At 54.4% G+C, this 25,762-nt stretch overlaps 2 protein-coding genes across 2 annotated transcripts in view; one reads left to right on the top strand and one right to left on the bottom strand.

The window, feature by feature from the left end:
- Positions 1 to 25,762, bottom strand: part of CASKIN2 (CASK interacting protein 2) — a 648,645-nt gene that overhangs the window by 251,246 nt on the left and 371,637 nt on the right. The gene's annotated exons all lie outside the window — the stretch shown is intronic.
- ITGB4 (integrin subunit beta 4) overlaps positions 4,661 to 25,762 on the top strand; it is a 31,976-nt gene continuing 10,874 nt past the window's right edge. The window contains 30 exon segments of the mRNA XM_030962076.1: positions 4,661 to 5,057; positions 10,160 to 10,251; positions 10,533 to 10,615; positions 11,494 to 11,544; positions 11,547 to 11,597; positions 12,028 to 12,232; positions 12,722 to 12,818; positions 13,225 to 13,396; positions 14,678 to 14,941; positions 15,310 to 15,399; positions 15,568 to 15,690; positions 15,808 to 15,975; positions 16,244 to 16,320; positions 16,472 to 16,683; positions 17,441 to 17,544; positions 17,661 to 17,759; positions 18,509 to 18,635; positions 18,776 to 18,895; positions 19,357 to 19,463; positions 19,782 to 19,815; positions 21,027 to 21,215; positions 21,302 to 21,405; positions 21,810 to 21,868; positions 22,331 to 22,354; positions 22,514 to 22,662; positions 22,744 to 22,923; positions 23,536 to 23,684; positions 24,156 to 24,360; positions 24,829 to 24,989; positions 25,346 to 25,526. Coding sequence (XP_030817936.1) covers positions 5,044 to 5,057; positions 10,160 to 10,251; positions 10,533 to 10,615; positions 11,494 to 11,544; positions 11,547 to 11,597; positions 12,028 to 12,232; positions 12,722 to 12,818; positions 13,225 to 13,396; positions 14,678 to 14,941; positions 15,310 to 15,399; positions 15,568 to 15,690; positions 15,808 to 15,975; positions 16,244 to 16,320; positions 16,472 to 16,683; positions 17,441 to 17,544; positions 17,661 to 17,759; positions 18,509 to 18,635; positions 18,776 to 18,895; positions 19,357 to 19,463; positions 19,782 to 19,815; positions 21,027 to 21,215; positions 21,302 to 21,405; positions 21,810 to 21,868; positions 22,331 to 22,354; positions 22,514 to 22,662; positions 22,744 to 22,923; positions 23,536 to 23,684; positions 24,156 to 24,360; positions 24,829 to 24,989; positions 25,346 to 25,526 — 3,691 coding nt within the window. The 5' untranslated portion in view covers positions 4,661 to 5,043.

The following is a 25,762-nucleotide window of genomic DNA, read 5'->3' as shown; positions in this document are numbered from 1 at the left end:
ATCAAGATTTTGCATTTATGGAGACTTAAGGTAGAAATAATAGGTTGATACCCTGGCTTTAGGTAATATTAAAACATGTTAAACACTTTGTCCTGGTGGTCATTTAAACTTAAAAAAAAAAAAAGGCATCTCTGTATCCAGGACCCTTGGAGCAGCAGCTTCCAGACTCCTGCAGTAACAGCTTCTGCAAGAGACCTGCAGGACTGGGCTGTACCCTGGCAGTTCCCTCCTGAGCTCCAGGAGTCAGTGTTTGCTGTCTGCAGTGGAGAAAGCAGCTTGAAACAGGCTTGATGTAGGTTTGGGTTTCTTCCCCCAAAAAAGCTGAAGTGAGGATGCCAACCCCTATATAACAAACTTGCAGCCAATAACTCAATGCTCTTGTTTGTCTTGCTTCTTGTATCAGAGGTAATAAATAGATGGATATTCAGGTTGGAAACTCCAGGAAATGTCTTTTTCCCAGCTCTGAAAATGGCACTGGACAGGTTGATGGCTTGCACTGGGCTGTGCGCTGGGCTGTGGTCAGTCAGTGCCCCAGAGGAGCTGGAGGGAGCCTCAGGCACACAGGGGTGATGTCCTGAGGGAAGAGGATCCTTCCTGGCCTGGGAGCCATAGCCTGAGGCCCCCGGACAGGAGTTTGGACTGGTTTGCTTTGGAGCTCTGGCTGTGAGCCCTGCTGATGGCTGGGGGCCCTGCTGAGTGTGTCAGGGCCTAAACAGCCCTGAGGACTGCAGCTGTGCCCAGTGTGCCCTGAGGCAATCCCAGAGCTGACACAGAGATCCAGTTCCTTATGCTGCTGCAACAGTGACTGCTCAGGCTGCACTTGTGCCTCTGAAAGCTGCAGATACTCGTTCTGACCTCTCCTTCCAAAGGGATGCTAACCATGGCCAGGAGAGTAAAACCAATCCTATTTTCATCATTCCTTAGTCCAAAAATTAGTCTCTGCTCCTTGAACACCACAGGGCTTCTCTCTGCCTATCTCCTTCCTAAGCAGGGGTGTCCCATAGCTCAAGGAGCTTTGTCTCAGCTGAAACTCCACGTTCAGGTCTGTGTCTCTGCCCCAGCAGAGGCAGGAGAGCTGCAGTAATGAACTCATCCTTGGCAGAGTTGGTTCTGCTCTCCCTCTCCCTTCTGAAGTCTTTTCTTCCACCTCCATGCCCTGAGGTGTTGATTTTCTCTCCAATTTGCTTGTTGTGCTTTAGAGACCTGCCCTGCTTTGATGCTGGTGTGGGAAGGGATTCTCTGTGTTCAGGACTCACTTTTATTTTCTGTCTCACTGGGTGCTGCTGGGCTGAGGGAGCAGGTGGGGAGGGCAGCCCCTGCCAGCCCCACCTTAAACCATGCAATGGGAGCACCTGAAGCTATGTTTTACTTGGATTGCTGCTGCACTGTCTGGTTTAGGGGAGTTGTGCACTGAGATGAACAAAAAATGAAAGAAAGAGCCCTCCTTGCCAAGGCTTTGGGCCATGCCAAGGCTTTGCTGATGACAGCTCCAGCAGTGAGGGAGGTGATGGCTGCAGCCAACACCTGCACAAGCTCCTTTCCAGCTCTTCTCCATGGCAGGGGAGAAATCAGCTCCTGTGAACCCCTCAAACAGGTGGGCTTTGTAATGTGCCCACAGAGTCATCAAAGGGTGTGAGCTGCTCATTCCTGGGGAATGGTGTGAGCCTGGGAAAGCCCAGAGTTGGTACCTGCAGGGAATCACAGGATGGGTGAGGCTGGAAGGGCTGCAGTGGCCCAAGCTCCCTGTTCAGGCAGCTTTTCCTGGAGCACTTGGCACAGGGTTGTGTCCAGACAGTTCTGGAATATCTCCAGAGAGGGAGTGAGAAACACACATCTTCTCAGCAGGGCTCCCCAAGACTATCTAATGTTAAATGTTCAGGTAAATAAATTGCTGTGATGGCTCAAGAGCCCCTGAAAGGGCAACAAAGTTCCACCAAAGTCTCCTCTTCCCTTCGGGGGGAACGTTTACCTCAGCACATTCCTGCGTGGCTTTTACAGGGCAGTTTTCCACCTCGGAGCCTTCCCTGCACTGCTGTTCCTCTGACTGTTTATATTCCACTTCCTTCCTTTTGTTCTACTCGAGAACCAGGGACACCAATGACTTCCAATATTTGCTCTGTGTTTATTTGGAGCTCGGGCCGGGCTCGTGCTCTGTGCTGCTGGTAAACAGCAGAGCTCTGGGATTTCACAGGGAAAGGTTTTGCCTTTTTGCATAGAAAACATGGGTGTGTGCTCAGCCCCTGGCAGCTGGGTGAGGTGCTGATGGATCCCTGGAAGGCCCTGCTGTCCCCAAATGGGTGACAAGAGTGTCCCAGGCTGAGGTTGTGTCCTGGATCCTTTACTGATGTTCTCCTCTGGTGTTGTTTCTGTGTCCCACTTCCCTCTTGCTGCCAGTCTGTCCCAGAGGCAAATGTTAATCAAGGGTGCTCGTCAGACAGATTTTCCTTCAGGAACATGTTCATGACAAGGAACATCTACTGGAAAACAGTAGATGTTTTCCAGTAGATGGGCCACATGTAGTTAATGCTGCCTTGGGGGAAAGGCTGAGGCAGAAAATATGGCAGAATTTCATCTGGCACTTTTAATTGAACAGGGAATTATATTAAGCATCATTTAGTGCAATAAATTATGTGCACATTAATGTACATTAATAATACATTATTACACATTCCTTTTATTTAAGCCACATAGCAGGTTATTGTCACTGCAGTGTACAGTGCGGTGATGGGATTAAGTGTTTATTTTTCTTTTAGTAATGTGTGTTGTTACAGAATTTAAAAAGGAGATGAATGTGCTCCAGCCAGCAGGATTTTGGCTGTAACTGCACAACAAAGACCTAGAAAAAGCCCCAAAGCTGTCTCCAGGCATGCTGTGGTGGCAGGACACGAAGAAGAAAGGCTCTGTTGCAAGCTGGCGTGGCATTAAAAAAAAAAGAAATCACTTGTAATTATCAGGAATTGGCACTCGGACTGGTAGTCAGCAGAGAGAACAATAATTTCATGCGAGCTATAAAACTACATGTTTTTCCTCCTAGGGCAAAAATTTCTAGGCCACGTTGCCACCACAGAAATTCACTGATTTATGAATGTGAGATTCACCACAGATGTGGCTGTGAGCTGTTGTGGAGCCATCTGCACTGAAATGTGCTCACCCTGCCTCTGCAATCCCTGTCCTCTGCTCTTAAAAACAGCAAATTCGTGTGACAAAAGCCTGATCCAGCAGGCAGGGAGAGCAAGGTATGGAACCAAGGCAAGAACTTGAGTTCACCCGGTGTTCTTCCCTGGTGGAAGTAATTTGGAGAAGCTGCCTGAAAGACAACTCATTAAACAACCTTTTTATTTTTTTAAAGATAAGATGAAGTTAAAACCTTTTATATTCTCATGAGTATTTACAGAAAATTTCTAATTCCTCTCTGATTTTTTGCCCTAAAAATGTGTGGTGAAGTTGCTTTTATATTGGAAAAGTGCCTTTATCAGCCCTGCAAATGTAAAAGCAGCCCAGTCACAGCTCTGGGAAAACTCATGTTCCCTGGGCTTGGGGTTTCTTAGGTGTTGGGGGGAATGTGTTTCAAAGAAAGGTGCAAAATTGGTATCTTGAGCTCTTCTGGCAGCGCCCAGAGGGAGCAGCTGGGCTTCTCCTCACAGCTGGGAAGGCTGAAGGGAGCTGGTCCCTCCTTGCTGCTCCAGGCTGCAGGGATGAAGGGAGGCAGAGGGTGTCAGGGAGGCCTGGGGCTGTCAGGGTCTCAGGTGACACCAGAGATCCTTTACAGGAGGCAACATGAACATTCTCCATCTCAGGTGGAGAAAGGAGGACACCCACAAAGTCAGGACACTGAGCATTGTGGTGCAAGGTGGGTTCTCATGAGCTTTTCTGGTTGGCTTCAGGATTCCTGTTAGGGATCCATCACTAAATTAACTGGGTTTTTTACTACAACATTTCTTGCAGCCTAAATTGGCTTTTTCAACTGCAGTGGCAGCATTGCTTACCTCAAAGAGGAAAATTGCAGCAGTGGGAGGTGGGGTGGGGCTGGTGGGAGCTGCTGGTGGACAGGGCCAGGTGAGGTGACCAGACAGGTCTGTGAGCACCAGCACAAGCTCCCCTCCCACCATGGGCACTGAAGCCCAGTTTTAATTCATCTGCAATGTCCAACGTCTGCTGCAGCTGTGGCTCCTGAGGCAGAGCAGGACCCTCTGCCTTCAGCCCCTCCAGGGGAACGATCTGCTCTTCACCAGCAGCTCCAGCATCAGCACTCACAGCCTGGTCTTGCTTTGCCTTTGTTTTGTCTCATGCCCCAGTTCTCACATTGTAGTCACTGTCTTCATATGTTAAAAAAAAAAAAAGCCAACAGCAAACCTCCTTCATTTTCAGAACCTTTTTTTTAACTCTAGGAAATCATGTCTCCAAAAGGACTGGGGTTGCCAAGTTATGTGTTGGGAAACTCAGAAATGCCAGGTTTAAACTGCCCGGGCCATCTTCCCCTGCACCCCTGCCTGTTTCCCATTTGCTGTAGTTTTTAATGGCACAGACACATCCTTCTTTATCCTGGGGCTAAGGCAGTTTGCATATATTAACTTGAGCTTCCTAATTTCTTGTAGTGAAAGGAATCCTGCTCCTTACCTTTCGATCAGTTCTGAAGAGCAGCAGCTTCTGTAATGCCACACTGAGAGCGAGGAGGGCAAAAGTGCCCTGCTCATAGTCAGGCAGGAAATGTGCCATTTTTCCATCGGGCTGTTGCTATTGTTTGTGTTGAAGCTCAGGGGATGCAGTTTTCCTTGTGAGGATCTATCAGGGAGCCAAAATCCAGCCTGTGCCATTGCATCTACTCCAGATCGTGTGTGCTCTGCTCTGTGGAAAGCGTGAGTGGTTCTGAGCTGTGACCAACCCCAGGCGCTAAAGCAAAGGGTGGTGTGGACAGAAAAACAGCTTCACCTGAACTCTAAACCCTCCTCTGCTGTTCTTTGGACTGGGGAAGGGATTTTGGATCCAGCTCAGCAGAAGGACTGGAATCAGCTGTGGGATTGCTGCTCGTGGCAGCCCTGGACCATGGTGGGATGCAGGTATGGATGGGGATCATTCATGCTGCTACAATCTGGAGGCAGATTCACTGCAGGCGAGGAGTGCTCTGCTGTGCCCACTCCCTGGATAGAGCAGGGTGCTGATCCATCCTCTCTGCACCCAAAGCACCGAGGCTGGGCTCGGCATCTGCCCATTGTCGGGGCAGGAATTTCCCTGACATTCCAGCAAGGAGCTACCTGAGCTCCGAGGGTGACACCTCCCAGTCGTGCCAGGGGAAACTGGGAGGAGAAACCCCTGCCTCGGGAGGTCGGGGAGCTCCTCAGCTCTGCCCCGAGCAGGCAGGTGAAGCCGAGCAGCCCCTCGGGGCTCCCTGCCCTCGGCAGCACCTTCCCACCGCCCTTTCCTCGGCCCTGTTCCTGTGGGAGGGTCCGGAGGCTGTGCCCGCCCGGCCAGGTGTGCAGGGAGCCGGGAATGCCAGCCCTGCGTCACGGGCACCCCCTCCTCCCTCCCGCCTGGGATAAAACTTCTCCTCACCTGGGATCCGAGCTCATTTATCGCAGCTCCCACCTTCCCTCCCTGGCAGCCCCTCGGGAGGGCGAGGCGGCAGCGCGGGCACTGAGAACAAAGTGGATTTCTGGCTGAGGGGCCGCAGGGAGTTATGTGGGATCGCGGGCTGGCTGCGCTCCCCGCCGCACCGGGACCTGACGTTTAACCGGAAAGAGAAAGGGGACACAAAATAGAGAGGAGGGAGAAAGAGAATTAAAAAAAAAAAAAAAGGAAAGAAAAGCCCAAAGCTGGAAATCAAGTCGCAGCAGCGGAGCGGCACGTTCCCCCTCTGCCCTCGGGAGAGTTTCTTGGCTTGGTGTGCGGGTGCGTTATTCGGGCTGCGGCAGAGGATTTGGACTCTGAGTCAGACCCGGCGCTAATGAGGTTTGTGGAATTAATTCATCTGCGCTCTGCAGCGTCCAGCTCGCTCGAACGTGGCTGCGTTGATGAAGCGGGCAGTGAATTAATGCTCGGGCAGGTGGGCAGGACACGGAGCGCGGGGCTCAGCCCCTGCCCGCCTGTTCCCTGTGTTTTCCCCTGATTTTTGGCTGTCGGGCGCCGTCCGGTGCCTCTGGGCTGGCGGGGAAAGGCAGCGCTGGTGACCGGGCAGGGCTCTGGGGGCCGCAGGGCTCCGGGTTTGTGCCCGCAGGTATTTGGGTGGGGGTCCGGGAGCGGTGCGGGGGTGCCACGGCCGAGCAGAGCAGCTGATGGAGTTTCAGGGCTTGTCCTGTCCCTCAGCTCCAGGGGGAAAGGCTGAGGTGGCTCGGAGCTGGCCCCCAGGGAAAGCTCTCACGGGTGAAGGTGTGCAAGGCCAGCCGGGCTGCGGGAGCCTCCCAGCGCCGCAGCCCACCGGGGCTGTTTTCCAGACCTGGTGGCTGCCCCTGCGTGGGGGGAGCAAGGGAAGGGGGATCCTGGAGGAAAAGGCCAGGAGAGAGTGGGGGGTTCAGGGTGAGCTTTGCCGAACTGCAGGCGTTGGGGTGTTTGCAAATCGGTGGCTCTGCCATGGACAGGGAACAGGGAACGGGACAGGAGGGTTGGTTTGAGGGGGCTGACAGGCGTGGGTTAGCTGGGGGAAAGGGGGATGAGGAGCACCCACGGAGGGGAAGGAGGGAAGAAGTGTCTTGTGGGGCCAAAGGAGCAGGGAAAGTGGCAGGAGGAGCACATGGAGGGAACGGGGGGTTCAGGGGCTGTGCTGGCATTTGGGCAGCCCCAGGCAGGGTCCTGCCGTTCCTGCCTCTGCTCCTTGGGGTTCCCCCCTGCCCGAGCCCGGGGGGCAGCAGGAGGAGATGGAACCAGAGCCCCCAGCCCTTCACAGCACGGGGGGTGCTGGCACAAAGCAGCTCCCAGCAGCTCCATGTGGGTGCCCGGGCTGGGTCCTGCTGTGCTTGTCCCTGGCTGGAGGGTGCTGGGGGCATATCTGGGGTCTGGGACTCAGCCTGGGAGCTGGAAACAACAAATGGAGACACTCACATGGAGTGTCCCTGCTGCAGGAGCACGCCTGGGCAAGGAGGGGGATTGGATGGGGAAGGCAAACAAAACAGGACCAGGAGGATTTTGTGTGTAAGAGATTATTTGATTTGTGGGTCGAGTTTTTGGTAGTTTTGGGGAGTCTGGCTTGATAAATTCCAAGTTTTGGAGCATGGTCCCAGCAGCTCTGTGCCACCATGTGCAGGGGACAGAACAGGAGCTGTGTCCCTGATCCCCTGGGCTGTGGCTGCACTGCCCATCCTCAGCACACACAGACCTGTGGATGGCCCTTGATGCCACGGACCAGGGTCAGTCCCCTGCACAGCCCCACACAGCCCCCCATGGCTGCAGCCATGAAAAGGGCAATTCCCACCCAAGAGAGGAAAGGCTGTGCTTGGGAACTCCTTGCTTGAGCATCTCCCTCACTTTCCCTCTCCCGTGTCCCAACCTGCCTGGTGTCCCCCACGTGGCAGCTGGGACCAGGCTCCTGCTGTTGCTTTGTGGCTCATCACAACCTGCTCCTTGCTCCCCCATCTGCCATTCCAACCCTGTCCTCTGTCCCGTTGCACCAGTGGTTTGCTTGGAGCATTGCCTGGGTTTTTGGGGATGAGGTACCTAGCCCCAGCCTCTCCAGACTCAGGGGTTCTTGGCATATTCCTGGAGCAGGTTTGTTGGCTGTGCTGAGGGGCAGGGCAAAGGCTGGGGGAGCAAGAGGAGACCAGGAGGAAATGCTGGAGCAAGTCTGGGAAATGGTAGGAAGTTTATGTGCAGCCAGGAGCTGCTCTTTCTCCTTGTTTTTGCACAACTGAACAGATTTATTTTTTTGTTGTTGTTGTCATGAAAACCCAACCAAATCCTGCAGCTTTCCTGAAGTGGAAGTGGCATTTTCCCTTCCAGAGGACACTTCTGAAAGCAAGGGGTGGCCACTCCCATATTTTTGCAGGAATATTGCAGCTGCATTCCTCAGTGGCCATGCTCTGTGCCACCCAGCAGGCTGGCATCTGCCCAGCAAAATCCTTGAAGGTTGGTGGCTCACAGGGCAACAGAACGTTGATATTGAGCAGGATTTTATGGCCTTTTATCTCAGCACTTGAAAAGACGTGATGGCAATTTATGTGCCTGAGGCCCAGGGTGTGTCCATCCGTTCCTTGGTGACTTTTTCCTAACTGGTGATTAAGGGAAGAGGCATTAGGTTCTTGTGAGCTGAGCAGTCTGGTTCCCCACTCGATCCTTTCCTTGTGGCCCCTGCCATGGTGGGAGATGGGATTTGCTGGGTGCTCAGGTGATGTTCTCAACTGTGTTGTCCCTCTATGGGCTCTGAGGATTCCTTCTCTACCCCTTTCATCCCACCCCTGCCTGGCACCTCCCCACATCTCCGTACCACTGTCCTGGGATGGGGCAGAGCAAGGGAAAAAGGGATTTTCCTGGCTTCAAAATCCACCTGTGTCAGTAGCAAGGGACACAAGGGACACAATATTTGCCAGCGAGTGCTGCTGTGAGGATTGTCCCTGAAGGAGGTCACAGGCATGTCCTGGATGAGCCATGCTGGCCTCAGGGAGACAGGGACCACCCAAACCTGCAAAGGGCCCGACTGGGGACATGGCCTGGCTGTCAGCGTGGCAGGGGGGAGGCAGAGGAGTTCCCTTGCTCAACTGGTACCTTTACCCATGAGAAAAGCAGCTCATTGGCAAAACAGCACATTGGGTGCAGGTCCTGGGGAACAGCAAAGCTTCCCGGGGTTTCCCTGCAGAGATGCTGCCCTGAGGCTCCCGTGTTGCACTTTTAGCCACTGGGCAATAATGGCTGTGGTGAATCCCTCTGGGCACAGCTGACAGGATGAAGCAGTGTCCTGCCAGTTGCTGCTGTGTGCCCAATGGCTCTCACATGGAGCCAAGTGCAGCCACCAGGCACGAGGTCCTGTGCTTCGGTGCTGCCTTGGTTGAGCCCTGTGTCCCAACAATTGCTGTATTCAATGTGTTCCCCTGGCTGCAGAGGCCAGGTGTGATCTGGTGCTGCTGAGACCAGGCTGGGTTTTTCCAGGGGTTTCCCTGCAGCCCAGGGAGGCTGTGAGTGGCTGAGTCTCCGTGTGACTGCTCTGTGTGCTGGGTGTCCCTCGGGGAACTTGGGCATCGTTACTGCACGCAACAACTTCTCCCGTTTCCCTGTTTTAAGTGGTTTTCACATTCTTTTAATTTCAGAGTCAGGGCTGACACAGCAAGAAGCTGTAAGACAATTCATTCACATTTCATATTTCACAATTGCATCTACCAGGACAGAGATGTTTTAATGATATCTTTACATTGTTGATTTTCCTTGGCTGCTCTCACTTGCCCTGCTGGGTGTGAGGACGAGCCTCTGGCACAGCAGCTGCAGAACTCGAGTTCCAGCTTTGTGCCTTCTGTTTACCACATCCAAATGCTGATTTCTGGATGGCACTGAGTTTTCTCAGTCACGTGTGGTGCAGGGAGAATGGCTCACTCTGTTTAGGATTTGACCCCTGTGTCCATCAAGGGGTCCTGCTGCCCTGCACAGGACAAAGGGGATCTGCCAGGCTCTCATGAGCCATGGATTCATTCAACGACTCCAAAGCTCCAAGCCTGGCATTTCCCAAGACCTCACCCTCTCTTTATTGTTGGCTTGACCATCCTGGAAACTCTTAGTGTGATAGGAAATAGCTGAAGGGAGGGGTCAGTGTTGCTTTTGGGGAGAGATGTGGACAGTCACTTTGTTTTCTTTTTTTTTTTTTTTTTCAATTTGCTTTGTTTTGTTTTGTTTCCCTAACCTGCCAGGAAAAGCAATGTCTTGGCCTGGTCAGTGCTCACAAGTGTGGATGGTGCTGGGCTCTGTCTGGGAGCCTCCTGTGCTCCAGCTGCCTGCAGCAACCCCTGATGTCGAGCTGTGCACCCCAACTCCAGGCACAGGGGTGGCATTGCTGGGAACTTTGAGCCTTTTGCAGCTGCCTGAGCAGAGCACAAACCATCCTTGGCTCAGCAATTGTTTCCAGCCCGGGATGTGAGGGCTGTCCCACCCTGGCAGGGCTGGGAAGGGACTCTGTGGGAGGTGTCCTGGTCACATCCAGGTCCATTTCCACCTCTTGGCTCTCTGCAGTGCAGCAATCCCTTTATTTCAGGAGGAAGAGGATGAATGTGCTGCCACGGGCGTGTGCCAGGCTGCTCCTCCTGTCCCTGCTCTGCACCACCAGCATCTGCCAATGGAGCAAAAGTGAGTGGAGCCATGGCAGCCCTGTCTGCCACCTCCTTTGGGGACTGTGTGTACCTGTCCTGCCTCCAGAAACAGCAGTCTTCCTGTGGAGAGCACCTGCTGTGGGCTTTCCTGCTGTTTTCCATCTCCCCAGTTTTGGGGACCCTCCCATGCTACCCCGCTGCTGTTTTGCAGCCAGTTTCCACTAACCAGGCAAAACCTCCATTTTTCCATGGGATCAGCCTTTCTCCCACAGCTGCCTTTGTTCTCCCCATCCCTGATGCTCTGATGTTTCCTGGCAGACAATCGCTGTGTGCTGTCCCGGGCAAAGAGCTGCACCGAGTGCATCCGGGTGGACAAGGACTGCTCCTTCTGCACCGACGAGGTGAGACCTTGCAGGGCAGCCCGGGGCTCCTCTCCCCACCCTGCTGAGGGAGGGATCCCACCACCCTCACTGGGACAGGCACACAAGAGCGGGGGCAGCTGCTGGATCCAGCTTCCCTTCTGGATGGGAAAGGCTGCAATGTGGATTTCCTTTGGGTGTGGAACATGGGGAGGGAGGGGAGTCTGTGACCGTGTTCACAGGGGTCTCAGGTTGAGGGAAGAGATGAGGATCTGACTCCATGTTTCAGAAGGCTGATTTATTATTTTATGATATATATTACATTAAAACTATACTAAAAGGATAGAAGAAAGGATTTCATCAGAAGGCTAGCTAAGAAAAGAATAGGAAGGAATGATAACAAAGGCTTGTGGCTCAGACTCTCTGTCCGAGCCAGCTGGGCTGTGATTGGCCATTAATTAGAAACATCCAACATGGGCTAATCACAGATCCACCTGTTGCATTCCACAGTAGCAGATAATCAATGTTAACATTTTGTTCCTGAGGCCTCTCAGCTTCTCAGGAGGAAAAATCCTAAAGAAAGGATTTTTCATAAAAGATGTCTGCAACAGGAGTCCAGGGCAGAATTGCAGCAATACAGGGGTTTATCAGAAAATGGCAGTGCACCAGAAACAGTGTGTGCAAGGGATGGAGGGAGAGTTTTATCTCACACAACCCAGTAACTCACTGGTGATCACATTCCAGCTGGTGGTTTTGTGTGAGAACATCTCTCAGAGAACCCATCTCTCTGCCCCTCTCCTGCTCTCGAAGGCTCATAATGCTCTGGGCACAGGACCCTGCTTCCTGCCCTGTGTATTTGCCCCTTTCCCAGTGGATCTGGTGCTTTCTGTGGCTCTGATGCTGCTCTTGCTCCCTGGCAGAGCTTCGAGGAGCCGCGCTGTGACCTTCGGGAGAACCTGCTGCGCTCTGGCTGTGCGGCGAGGCCAGCATCGTGTTCACCCAGGGAGAGATGAGGACACTGAAGGTGCGTGCTGGGGACACTGAAGGTTACTGCTGGGGACACAGCCCGTGCTCAGCCTCTCCTGAGGGCTCCTTCAGCCTTCTCCAGGCTCCTCAGCAGGCAGAATACAAAGCCCAGATGGCTATCTATGTAGGGTCTCCTCAAAAGCAATGCCTTGGCCAGCTGGTGGGCCTGTGGGCCACTGGCCCTGGTCCAGGCTGGGGTGCCTTTGCAGACAAAGCAGATGTAAGCAAAGTGCTCACATCCCTCTGGAGGAGGTGCCTGGCTGGACACGAGTGGCTGTGGGGGAGGCTGTTGGACAGTACATGAGGGAGGGGGGCGTGCTCATCCCTGCCTTTGTACTCCCACACATCTCCCTGCTCCTTGCCTCCTCCTCCTCGTTGCACCATGCTGGAGATGGAGTCCATCCCTTCCATGTCACTCTCCTTCACAGAATTCCAGCATCAACATGTCCCTGCAGAGGACCCAGGTGTCCCCCCAGGCCATGTACATGCGGCTGCGGGCTGGTGAGGAGATGAGCTTCTACATGGATGTCTTCCAGCCCACGGAGAGCCCTGTGGATCTCTACATCCTCATGGACTTCTCCTACTCCATGTCTGATGATCTGGACAACCTCAAAAGCATGGGGCATAACCTAGGTGAGGGCAGAGCTGGGAGAAGAGGGGAGCCTGCTCTGCAGCTCGTTCCTGCCTGTGGCTGTGAGTCCTCTACCAGCACCAGAGAGGGGGATGCAGCTGGCAATGGCCTGAGAGGGGTCTGTTTTAACTAGAGCTTCTCATTATCTCTCTGTAGCCCTGTGTGGGGATGTCTCTCTGGTCCTGCAGGCATCCTCACATGCTCTCCCCTTCCAGCCCAGCTGGTGCCCCTCAGAGCTGCTCTGTGCAGGGCCTCTGGCATCCTGAACCTGCTGGGTGCTATTGCAGGAGCTCCCGTTTTGGGGCTCCAAAGGGGGTGTAGGTTTCTGCCCTATAAAAGCCCAAAAATCCTAAAAGATAACAGTTTGGGAATCTAATCTAAGAACCCACCAGCAGAGAAGATAGCCACAAAAGGACTTCTTTCCCTGGAGCAGGGAGCCCACAGGCATCTCTTTATTTATGTGTGTCCCCTTTCCTTTCCTCTCCTCCCAGCGGACTTCCTGCAAGCCCTGACTTCCAATTACACCATTGGATTTGGCAAGTTTGTGGACAAAGTCTCATCCCCTCAGACAGACATGAGACCTGAAAAGTGAGTGAGCCCTGTGGGTCCCTGAGGTGGGAGTAGAGGGAGTGGAAAGTGCCTTCTGTTTCTCTGTGGCTTTCAGTGAGCAGTGCAAGAGCCTCCATCCATCTCTCTACCTTCACTGCTGGTGTCCTCCCTGGTCTCCCCATCCCTCAGGGCTTGCTGTAGCACTGTGACAATGACAAGCAGTGTCATCCTCTACTTTCACACCTTCCCTGCTCTGCCACAACCGAATGCTCATCTTGTCTTCTCCTCTATCTCTGCCCTCATCCCTTCTCCCTCTCAGTGCTGGTGGCTGAGCTGCTCCGCTCCTTGACTTCCCTTGAGGGACTCTCCCCACATTTCCTCTCTTTGCACCCCGGCTTCCCTTGGCTCCTGGCCCACAGGAGACCCCTGGTTCCATCTGTCCTAGGCTGCGCGAGCCCTGGCACAACGCAGACTCCCCGTTCTCCTTCAAGAACGTCATCCGCCTGACCAGCAACATCAACCACTTCAGCCAGGAGCTGCGCAAGGAGCGCATCTCCGGCAACCTGGACGCCCCCGAGGGCGGCTTCGATGCCATCCTGCAGACAGCTGTGTGCAAGGTGAGGGTGGCCAGGGCTGTGTTTTCAAGGAGTGCTGTCTCTGTCCCTCTGGGAGCCTCTCAGGAACCCTCGGCAGACACCAGGGGGACAACAGCGACCCGGCTGACAGCGGGGAGACACTCTCCCGTGCCCCGAGGGCACTGAGGGCAGCTGGGCTGGTCGCCTTTGCAGCAGAAGAGACACCAGAGACATCGGTAGAAGTTAAAGGGCCAACTCTTAGCAGGAGTTAATCCAAGGTTTTATTCTAGGAGTCCCGAAGGAGCTCCAGCACCTCAGGGGGCTCCTGCCGAGAGCCCCGGGAGATGTGCCAAGGTTACACTTAAAGGGAGGTGGAAACCGAAAGTAGAGAACATTTTATTAACCAATAAGTGACCCTAAGGGATCAGTACTGGGGGATAGACATTTAGGACATTAGGATATGGGGCAAGGCTTGGGGGGCTGACCCCTAAGCCCCTGGCTAATCACTCGACGGCCTGGATCGAAGCTTCTAGATGGAGGGGATGGGATGCTGAGTGATTGACAGAGAGCCAGGGTGGGGGTTTGGGGATGATCTCAGCCAGGGAGAGGGATTACACAGGTAAAGGGAGGGGGGTACAGTCTGGGATAAACCATTTGGGAAAAATACAGGAATACAAAACAAAACTACTTCAAAGTATCACAAAGTCTAAAAACACACTACAACAGAGTGGCTCTTCCTGATGCCCACTGATGAGCAGAAGAGCCATGCACCAGGCGCCTGACAGGGCAGCCAGGGAGCCCTGGCTCAGCTAAAGCTGGTTCTTGCCCTCTCTCACACTCCCAGTGCCAAGCTGTTTTGCATTCCAAATTTTCCCTAAGCCTTAGAATATGTGTCCTGGTGTTTGATGCCCAGCAAGGAGCTGCTTGCTGGGAACCCTGTGTGTGCTTTTTGCTCTGTCCCCCTCCACGCCTGTGGTGATGAAACTCTGCTCCCTGGAAAAGAGCCCACTTGGGCTTGGCTGCTTGGCTGAGGGATGAGCACAGCTCCAGACATGTCCAGGGAGGCGTGGGCTTGTCCTCTGTACACACATGTGCCTGGCACCGAGCTGCTGGGTGGGAGACACCCCGTGCTTTGGGGTGTAGGTGGGTGCTGGGATTCCTGGGGACACGTGGCTGGTTGTGATTCCTGCCAGGTGCAGGTGGTCCTTTGTCCCTTGGGTATTCCAGCTCCTGTCAGTGCTGGCTTGCCAAGGGCTGCAAGTGCTGCGCAGGGATTTGGGAAGCACAGACATAAAGGTTCCTTCTCCCCCTCCCTGGCTGCAGGACAAGATTGGCTGGAGAAAGGACAGCACTCACCTGCTCGTGTTCTCCACCGAGTCTGCCTTTCACTATGAAGCTGATGGTACCAACGTCCTGGCAGGGATCCTGGCGAGGAACGACGAGCAGTGTCACCTGGACAGCCACGGCACCTACGTGTATGACACCAAGCAGGACTATCCTTCAGTGCCCACCCTCGTGCGCCTCTTGGGCCAGCACAACATCATCCCCATCTTCGCTGTCACCAACCACTCCTACAGCTACTACGAGGTGAGGAGAGCACGGCAGTGATGACACGAGGGATTGCCTTTCCTCTAGGACCTCTGCCTCAGCTCCGAGGAGAAAGTGTTCTCCCATCGCCTGTCCCCAAGGGCTAAACCAACACCTCGGTGTTTGGGAGGGTGGCACACTGTGTTGGGGGGCTGCTCCAGGTTTTGGGAGGTCTCAGGGTGCATTACTGGGTGCAGGAATCCGGGCTTCCAGAGGTCTCCCTGTGTTGGTTTCTGCTTCTTGCAAAGCAGTGGAGGCACAGAGCTGGAGAGTAATTTAGGTTGGAGGGGACATTTGGAGGTCTCAAAGCAGAGCCCACTCCCATGATAGAGGAGGCCTTGGCTCAGGGAGCTCCTGTCTCTCTGCAGAAGCTGCACAAGTATTTCCCCATCTCTGAGATCGGGGTGCTCCAGGAAGACTCTTCCAACATTGTGGAGTTGCTCCGCACAGCCTTTGAGGTAACAGTGCTCTCTGGAGCTTCACCCTGGCTCACAGGGAGGGCAGGGGGTGGGCACCTCCTGGGCAGGAGAGCAGGCAGAGGGCAGATGTGGCCCCTTTGGAGCAGGCCACGGGGTGGTCACAGGTACTGCTGAAAATCAACGTTGTGTTTATGCTCTGGTGCCCAGCGCATCCGCTCCAAGATGGACATCCGGGCTGACTTCACCCCCAGAGCCCTGAAAACAGAGTTCACCTCCCCGGAATTTGAAAAGACAGAATCTGGCTCCTTCCACATCACCCGTGGAAAAGTGGTAAGTCCTCGGATGGCAGCAGAGGGAAGGCACCTGTGAGGGGATGAGCTCTCCGTGTCCAGCTGGGATGTGGTCCAGCAGAGCTGGCTCATCCCTGCAGTGTGTCCCTTCCTTCAGAGCAAGTTCCACATGCACGTGAAGGCTCTGGAGTACGTTGGAGGGCAGCACGTCTGCAGCCTCCCCGAGAGGGACCGGCACGGAGTCATCCACGTGAAACCCACGTCCCTGAGCGACAGCCTCACGGTGTCAACTGCTGTCGTCTGCGACGTGTGTCCCTGTGAGCAGGTGGGGTCATGCACAGAGGGGTCCTCCTCCTGCCAGCCCGGGGTGGGAATGTGTTGGCTGATGCATGCGGGTCCTGCTCGACCCCTCAGTGATGCTCAGCCTGGCCAAGTTCTGCATCACTGTTTGTTCCCAGCTCGGTGTGATGTCCTATGGTAGAGCTTGGTCTTCAGGACAAAACTTTGCCCTTGCATCTGCCTTTCTGATTCCTGAAATGGTCTTGGGGGCAGCTGGGCCCATTCAGCAAAGCCTCTTCTCTCTTCACTTCCAGCAACAAGAGTTGGACTCGCCCAAGTGTAGCTTCCACGGGAACTTTGTGTGCGGACAGTGCATCTGCCACCCGGGCTGGTAAGGACCGTGTCCAGAGCCACCCCCCTGCCAGGGACCCTGCGGTGTCCGGGGACCTGCGGCGACACACGATCGTGCCCCGGGCACCCTGCCCAGGACCTGCTGTGCTGCACTCTGCTCCAGCTTCTCTCAGCACCATCTCTGTCCCCAGGCGAGGGGACACCTGCGACTGCTCCCCGGCGTCCTCCCCCAACAACGAAGGCTGCGTCCGGCCCGGGGACGCGGAGCCGTGCTCGGGCAGGGGCGAGTGCCTGTGCGGGAAGTGCCAGTGCTACTCCGAGGGACAGAGCCTGCGCTTCGACGGCGCCTTCTGCGAGTTCGACGTCCTGCAGTGCCCGCGCACCTCCGGCTTCCTCTGCAACGGTGAGAGCCCCCCAGAGCCCCCCCAGAGGACAGATGGGTGTGCTGGGACTGGGGGCACAGACACGGTGTCCTGGACCAGTGGCACTGGCACAGGGGGTTGAGTGACCAGAGTGGTGTTTGTGAGTACGAGGTGAGAGATGAGGAATCTGACTTCATGTTCTCAGAAGGCTGATTTATTATTTTAAAGAATGCTATATTTATATATATATTAATATATATATTAAAGAATGCTATACTAAAACTATACTAAAGAAAGAGAAAGGACACATCAGAAGGCTTAACAATAAATGAATGATGAATAATAAAAATTCGTGACTCCTCAGAGCCTCGACACAGCTGGACCATGACTGGTCATTAAATTAAAACAATTCACATACTGGGTAAACAAGGATACATCAGAGGCTTAACAATAATGAATAATAAACTCTTGTGACTCCTCAGAGCCTCGACACAGCTGGACCATGATTGGTCATTAAATTAAAACAATTCCCATACTGGGTAAACAATCTCCAGACCACATTTCAAAGCAGCAAAACAGGGAGAAGCTGAAGCTTCTCAGCTTCCCAGGAGAAGAAATCCTGGCGAAGGGATTTTTCAGAAAATATCACAGTGATGGGCTGCAGGCACTCTGCACTTGCAGAAGCGCAGGGAGGAGGCTGTGCAGCCCCTGTGCACCCCAAACTAAGTGGGGCAGCCCCGGACAGGGCTGGGGGAATGGCCCGGCCCTGGAGCCCAGGCAATCCCTCTCTCCCTGCAGATCGTGGCCGCTGCTCCAGGGGCGCCTGCGTGTGCGAGAGCGGCTGGGAGGGCCCGGGCTGTGAATGCCCCACCAGCAACGACACCTGCATCGACAGCCGGGGGGTAGGTCCTGCCCTGCCTCCCCAGGCAGGGCTGCCCCAGTGCTGGAATCTCTGGGGCACTGAGGGGCCCTGCTGACTCCCAGTGCCCTTCTCAGGCTCTCACCTCTTCTCTCCCAGGGCATCTGCAATAACCATGGCCGGTGTGAGTGTGGCAGGTGCATTTGTGACATGGCTTCGCTGTACACCAGCTCCACCTGTGAAATCAGCTACTCCCTGGTGAGTCCCTCTGCGTGCATCATTTATTCCCATGCAGAGCTTCCAGGGAAGAAAGGCAAAGCAGAGATGAAGGCACATCTCAGTCAGGAACAAAATCCTGAGCAAGGGTTTGTCTCACCTGTCCTGTGGCCAGAAAGGTCTGGCATGGGAGGTGCTTTGCAGCCACAGGCTTTCTTTGCCCTGCTGTTCACCAGCTGCAGCTGTTGAGAGTCTGTCTGTGTTTATCTGCACCCTCGCTTGAGGCTCAGCTTGTGGCTTGTTCTGATTTGCCTCAAGACTGGGAAAAACCTCATTTCATAGAATCACAGACTGGTTTGGACTGGAAGGGACCTTCAAGTTTATCTCATTCTCACTCTCCTGCCACGGGCGGGGACGCCTTCCCTTAGAACGAGTTGCTCAGGGCCCCGCCCAACCTGGCCTTGAACATGTTCAATTTCCCCATTGACAAACATGGGCTAATCCCACAGTAGGGATGGAGGAAGGTGGCTTGATCACGTTTTGGAAAGGCCACTGAAACCCCTGGAGAAGATCTAATTGCTGCCCAAATGAAGGCTGTTGGTGTAAGAGATTTTGGAGCCAACTGGGCTTATAAATCCTTCATGAGCTGCTTGTTGTCAGTGACTTCTCTTTCTGGCCTGGACCTTGCCCTGACTCTGGGATGAGGAGCTGCCTCTCCAGCTCTGCCTTTCAGAGGCTGTGTCCTCCCCCACTCCTGGGGTGTCCCTGACCATCCCACCCCCTCTGCCCAGGGCTTCCAGGCCGTGTGTGAGAGCATCCGGGACTGTGTGCGCTGCCAGACCTGGGGCACAGGCAACCTGAAAGGGAACTGCAGCTCCTGCCACCTCCAGATCCAGATGGTGGAGGAGCTGAAGAAAGGTAACGTGAGAAGCAGAGCTGGGCACAGCCACGTGTGGTGTGTCCTGCATGCCCTGCTCCGTGTGGGGGTGCACGTGGGGCTGCTCCCCAAGGCTTTCCTGGCCCTGGTGACCTCACACCCATGTCCCCTGTCCCCACAGAGGAGGCTGGTGAGCACTGCTCCTTCCAGGATGAGGATGATGACTGCACCTACCACTACACACTGGAGGGAGACCCCAATGTCCTCCCCAACACCACCGTCCGTGTGCAGAAGAATAAAGGTGAGCAGGGCCCTGGGAGAGCAGGGGGGATGCCCAGCCTGGGATCTGGATCAGTCACCACCTCCACAGTGCCCCCAGTCCCTGCTTTGTCCCTTTGCTGTGCCCCTGGGCAGGGTCAGCTGCAGGCAGCACCTCCCTGCCCACCTTGCTGAGTGACACCGGTGGGTGACACTGCCTGTCCCATGAACTGCCAGGGGTGGAACGTGGCACTCTCAGAGAGACCTTTAGAGATCAGAGCCTTTCCCCTGCTGCCATGGGCAGGGATTGCTGCTGCCCTTTGGTCTGGCTGGGGGTGACAGAGGTGTGATGGCCCTCCCAGAACAGCATTTCTCATTGCGAGGCATTGCCACGGTTAACTGGGCTGCTCCATGCCTCAGAGAGCTGTGCTCCAGCCTTTCCCCTCCCTGCACACCCCACGCGGGGCTGATGCCTGGAGGTGACATTGCTGCTGTCACTTGCAGAGTGCCCGCCTGGGACCTTCCTCTGGCTCATCCCACTGCTCATCTTCCTCATCCTGCTCCTGGGGCTGCTGCTCCTGCTCTGCTGGAAGTTCTGTGCCTGCTGCAAGGTGAATGTCTCAGCTGGCTTCCCCAGCCCAGGGGGAGAGCCAGATATGGCCAAAACCATGAGAAATTTCCAGAATTCACCCAGCCTCCAGCATGGCCAGATTTACAGGGGATGGCCCTGTGGTATCTCTGCTGTTGCCAACATGAGCTGCTGGTGAAATTTTAGCCAGATTTCCCATCTAGCTAAAAGCAGCTTGAGAGCCCCCTGCACCCACTGCCCACACATCCCTGCTGATGTGGATCCTCCCTGATGGAGACTTGGCGGGGGGGTTTTGTCCTTGGCCACAAAGTGATTGTGTCTCTGGCTGTTTATTTTTTAGGCTTGCCTGGCCCTGCTTCCCTGCTGTGCACGAGGTACCAGCCCTGGGTCCTGTGGGAGGGCTCTGGGGTGTGACAGTGTTCACAGGGGTCTCAGGATGAGGGAAGAGACGAGGATCTGACTCCATGTTTCAGAAGGCTTGATTTATTATTTTATGATATATATTATAGTAAAACTATACTAAAAGAATATAAGAAAAAATTTCATCAGAAGGCTGGCTAAGAACACAATAAGAAGGAATGATAACAAAGACTTGTGTCTTGGACAGAGTCTGAGCCAACTGACTGTGACTGGCCATTAATTAAAAACAACTAACATGGGCTAATCAAAGATGCACCTGTTGCATTCCACAGCAGCAGAAAACCATTGTTTACGTTTTGTTCTCGAGGCCTCTCAGCTTCTCAGGAGGAAAGATCTTAAGGAAAGGATTTTTCATAAAAGATGTCTGTGACACTGGGGTGCACTGGGTCCTGGGTTTGGGGTGTGCTGGGGTGAGCATCCCTCCCCTCTGAGCTGGAGAGCCGGATCAGGGAGAAGGCTTCTAGCAGAGAGCCTGAGCCAAGGAGTCCTGGAGCTGCTGCTCCACTTTTCTTCCCTGCCCCACACCCTGGTGTGAGAAATGGATTTGTAAAGGATTTTCAAAATAGATCTGTATGCAAATACTGAGATAAGGTGTGTTGAGTTAGGAAGGCTATGGAATAGAGATGACATTGTTGAGAGAGAGATTGAACTAGAAATAACTTTCAAAATATGGCTTTATAAAAAGACTAAATATTTTAGAAATTAGAACTGTGAAAGCACATTGGAGTAAGTTTACACGGAGTAAAAATATAATGATTGGTGTTAGAAGTAATAGCAACATTGTATAGTTAAAGTTAATGGGCTGAAAAACATTTATAAAGTATGATAACTAAGAAATTAGCTTCTGATAGAATGGCATTGAGTTTTACATCTCTTATGTCTCACCCTTCATCGAGACTGATAATAGATTAAATATTTTCAAACACCTCTCAGTTACCCCATCCTTACAAAAGCTAAAAAGCCCAACACCTGGGATGTCCCACTGCTGGCTCTCCCTGACCTTGCAATGCTCAGCTGGTGAGACGTGTTCTCCCCACCCCTGAGCACCCTTTCTCCTCCATCCCTCTCCCCTGCTTGGCGTGGTGGAACCCTCAGCATCCTCCAGCACAGCCCCTGTGGTGTTGTCCCGGTGTGCCCCGGCTCTGACCCGCCCCTGGCTCTGCAGGTCGCACGGTTGGCTTCAAGGAGGACCACTACATGCTGCGGCACAGCCTCATGTCCTCCGAGCACCTGGACACGCCCCTGGTGCGCAGCGGCTCCCTCCAGGGCCGGGACACGGTGCGCTGGAGGATCCACAACAATGTCCACAGGCAGGGCATCGCCTCCCCCGCCGCCAGCAGCCCCAAGGAGCTCGGTGAGTGTCCCCAGCCTCCAGCTTCTGCCTGGGCCATGTCTCTGGCCGAGAAGGACGGAGTTGGATTTGGGAATTTCTCTTTCCAGTTCCCTATGGGCTGTCCCTGAGGCTGGCCCGGCTCTTCACGCAGAACCTGATGAAACCGGACACGCGGGAGTTCGAGCAGCTGCGCAAGGAAGTGGAGGAGAATGTAGGAGCCTGGGCACAAGGGGGGCTCGGGGTGGCCTTGGGGACAGCCACACAGGGGGCTGGGCAGGGCCCCTTCCCTGGGAACCCACAGCTATGCAAAGGAAGGAGCAGTTCTTCTTCTTTTGAGAGAAAGCACAATTTTTAAGGTCATGATTGTAAGAATTGGCGAAGCATCTCCTGGAGATTCTGGGTTTGCTTGGGGGCATGTGATCTGAAGCTCCTGTTTGGTTTCAATTTGCAGCCTCTTGCCATGACCTGAGATGAAACCTGGTGTGGGAGGGTGAGGGAGGAGGGCCTGGGGTGGTCAGAGGGCTCCTGTGTGTGGTGGCAGCAGCATCTGCTCACTGAGCACAAACTGTTCAGTGAGGGATACACTGTCAGTCTTGTCCCTCTTGCTCCTTGCAGCTGAACGAGGTTTTCAAGCACATTCCTGGCTGCCACAAGGTCCAGCAGACCAAGTTCAGGTGAGTCAGAGGGGGAGAGACTCCTGCAGGACAGGGTTCCCCCAGGATATCTCAGCTGAGTTTGGCTCTGGAGCAGCCAGAACAAGTCCTGGTTGCACGGTGCTCAATGGGAGAATTCCCACTGGCTTCCAGAGTTTCAGCCTGGTGCAAGCTTAGGAGTGCCTGGTGCAGGCTGGGAGGAATTTGGGGATGCCAGTGCTGAGCAGGGAGTGGCATCTCCTCCCCACAGCCTGATCCAGATGTGGTCTCCCCTGTGGGCATGTTCCTTGGTGTGTTGGGAAACCCAGGGCAGGAGAGAGCAGCTGGGCAGGAAGGAACTTGTGCTGGGGCTCTGTGGGATGGGTTGGCACCCACAGGGCAGTGCTGCAGCTCAGACCTGCACAGGGCTGTGATTCACACAGCACTTTGTCTCTCCAAAGGTGTTAGTCACTCTGATTTGGGTTTGGTTTTTTATTCCCCCAGGTTACAGCCTAATTCTGGGAAAAGGTAAGAGGAATTTGCAGCTTTCTGGTGCAGCTTCTCCCTCTTTGCACAGACACGTGTGGGGTGACTGAGTGCCCCACACACTCACTGGCCCCCCAGCTGCTGTGTGAGATGAGTTTGCCTGGTCTCAGCTCTCCCCTGCCCTTCCCTCCCCGCTCCCAGGCAGGATCACACCATTGTGGACACAGTGCTCACTGCCCCTTACTCAGCCAAGCCAGACATCATCAAAGCTGTGGAAAAACACGTTTCCCACGAGGCCTTCAATGACCTGAAGGTTGCACCGGGTTATTACACTGTGACCTCAGACCAAGGTAGGGAGCAGAGCCAGGTGCTGGCTCCTGGCTGGGTACAGGGGTTATTTCCCACCTCTCACCCTTGTCTTTTCCCCCCAGATGCTCAGGGAATGGTGGAGTTCCAAGAGGCCGTGGAGCTGGTGGACGTCCGTGTCCCACTCTTCATCAGGGACGATGATGATGATGAGAAGCAGCTGCAGGTGGAGGCCATCGAGGTCCCCAATGGCATCGCAAAGATTGGGCGCAGGGTTGTCAACATCACCATCATCAAAGAGCAAGGTGAGGGGCTGTGAGGGTGAGAGGTGTCTGAGTGTGAGGTGTCTGTGTGTCCCCTGTGAGGTGTCTGTGTGTCCTGTGTGAGCTGTTTGTGTCCGAGTGTCCCGTGTGAGATATCTGTGTCTGAGTTCCTGTGTCCCAACTGATGTGGTCTGTAAGGCACAGTCTGTATATCTGAGCACCCCCAGGTCACAGACTTGCTTGGTGACTCCTTCCTGAAATCACCTGGGTCTAAACTGGAGCATCCTTTAATGCATCCAAAGGAGGGTGATCTTCCCTGCTGACAGAAACATTTGACCATCACAAGTTTAGATGCCAATTCCATGACAGGTTAAGGGCTGACCACATTCCTCTGCTGCTCCAGTTCATTGAGTGCTGGCATGAAGCAGAACCTCTTTGATGTTATTGTGCTGGTGTCCCCAGCACTCTCCCTCTGCTTCCCCCCTGGCTGTTAAGAGCAGGGAGCACAAATGGGAAGTGGGGAAGTCTCCAATGATACTTCATGCACAGTTCACACCTGTGGGTCACTGGAACTCTGTTCAGGGGTGACACCTGTTTGGGATGTGATTCTTTGTGTGTTTTCCCTACACATTCCTTCTCTCCTGCTCTCTCCAGCCAGCAGCCTCATCACGTTCCTGCAGCCAGCCTATTCCCACAGCCGCTTTGACAAGCTGGCCAAGATCCCTGTCCTCAGGGAGATCATAGACAACGGGAAATCCCAGGTCACCTACAGGACCCGGGATCTCACCGCCAAGAACGGCAGGGTAAGGGCGGAGCTCCTGGCCTTGGCAGGCAGGAGGGAGGGGGAACGGAGGGCTGGGAAAAGGCCAGCCCTGGGGGTGCAGAAAAGGAGTTATCAGCACATGGCTGGGATGGGGGGACCCAAGGCTTGAGGTCAGCTCAAGGGAAAACTTTCTTCTCCATCCTTTGCTCCACTGGAGAGGGAGGACCTGAGAGGATGTCTGTGCCTGAGGCAGAGGGTACCAGCTGCCCCCGGAGCTGCGGGCACTGGGAGGCAAATGGGGATTGACTGGGGGATGAGGGGAAGCTCTTTGGGAATTTCCTCATGGATACTGCAGGCTGTAATCATAGAATCCTAGAACAGTTTGGGTTGGAAGGGACCTTAGACCATCTCGTTCCCACCCCTGCCATGGGCAGGGGCACCTCCCACGAGACCAGGTTGCTCAGAGCCCCATCCAGCCTCACCCTGACCACACCTCTTGCTTCTCCTCCAGGACTACCTCTTCACGGAGGGTGAGCTGGTCTTCCAGCCTGGGGAGACCCGAAAGGAGGTGCAGGTGCCCTTGCTGGAGCTGACAGAGATAGACACCCTCCTCAACAGCTGCCAGCTCAAGCAATTTGCTATCGACCTCCTCCACCCCAAGTACGGCGCCAAGATTGGTCGCTACCCCCAGACCACGGTGACCATTGCTGACCCAGGTAGGGGCTGCAGCCGGGCAGTGGCTGCGGGGGCTGCGGGACCTCCTCCCCAGACCAGCCCACCCCGATGCGGTGCACGGAGCTCCATCCTCGCCCAAAAAGCCGCAGCGAATCCCCTCCAGCTCCAGCTGATAGATTTGGGTCCCCCTCTAGAGGCACGAGTGGGAATAGTCAGTGGGTGGGGAGGAGATGGATCGTTTCCCTCGGTAAAGGAAATAGAGTAGATTCTTAATTCCTTTTCCTTGGGAAATTAAATGAAAAGCCATAAAGATAAGGGAGAGATAGGATTTGCCATGAATGGTGCGTGGTGGTTCCTGTGGCTGGACAAGCAAAACTGTCATCAAGTGGGTCAATAACATAAATAATGTATTTATCACAGCATGGCAGGGCAGTGCTGAGAGAGGCACGCTTCCTTCTTTTTCACTCAAAGGGGAGGACTGGCACTGATGTAAACTTTCTTGTCTGCAGAGCTGGTGGATGGTGTCCCCTCGATGACTGGCCTGGCCCAGGTCCCCCAGTCCCCCAAAGGCCGCCTGAGTGCACCACTGAATCCTGATGCCCGTGCCCTCAGCTCCAGGGAAATCAGCTTCAACTGGTTTCCTCCACCAGGAAAACCCCTGGGGTACAAGGTAAGGGGTGAGTGGATCCCAGGGAAGAGTGTGGGTCCCCTCCTGCAGGTGTTTCACACAGACATTTGTACTGAAGGGGTCCAAGTGCACATACAAAGGAGGGAGCAAGTTCACCCCTTCTGGTCCCCTCCACCCTTAAGGGACCATTGCTGGTGGATAAGGGATATGCAAGAAAGATTCCTGGTGGGTTCATCTCCAGTTCCATCAGTTGTCATGAAGTGTCCAGACTGTCCTGGCCTCCCATTTCAGAGGAATGGCACACCACCACTCCCAGAGCTGATTTAGTAAGAGACAAGGAATTTCTCACCCATCACGTGAGGTTCTGAAGGAATCATGGCTTGCACTTGCTTTGCCAGGTGAAATACTGGATGCAGGGAGACCCTGAGTCAGAAGCCCATCTCATTGATGTCAAAACCCCATCAGCAGAGCTCACCAACCTTTACCCCTTCTCTGACTATGAGATGCAAGTCTGTGCCTACAACGCCGTGGGAGAAGGGACTTACTCAGACATCATCCGCTGCCGCACGCTGGAGGAGGGTGAGTGACCCCACACCTTCCTGCCCTCCATGTGGGAGCAGGTTTGTCCCTCTGCACCTGTCGGGATCTCTAGCTTATCAGAGTGACTCTGAGAAGAGTTCGAAAGTCTCTTTTCCCAGCCCGGCGCTTGAAGAAGGAGTCAGGGCTCTTCATTTCTCAGTCTCAAGGTTCCTTATCTGTAAAAAGTTTTCTCCTGCCCTGCCGAGGTCCGTCCAGCAGGACAGTTCCAGGCACTC

Source organism: Camarhynchus parvulus, chromosome 18 (assembly GCF_901933205.1).
Source record: "Camarhynchus parvulus chromosome 18, STF_HiC, whole genome shotgun sequence".
In the NCBI taxonomy this organism is placed as follows: Eukaryota; Metazoa; Chordata; class Aves; order Passeriformes; family Thraupidae; genus Camarhynchus; species Camarhynchus parvulus.
This window is presented reverse-complemented; position numbering and strand designations above follow the sequence as displayed.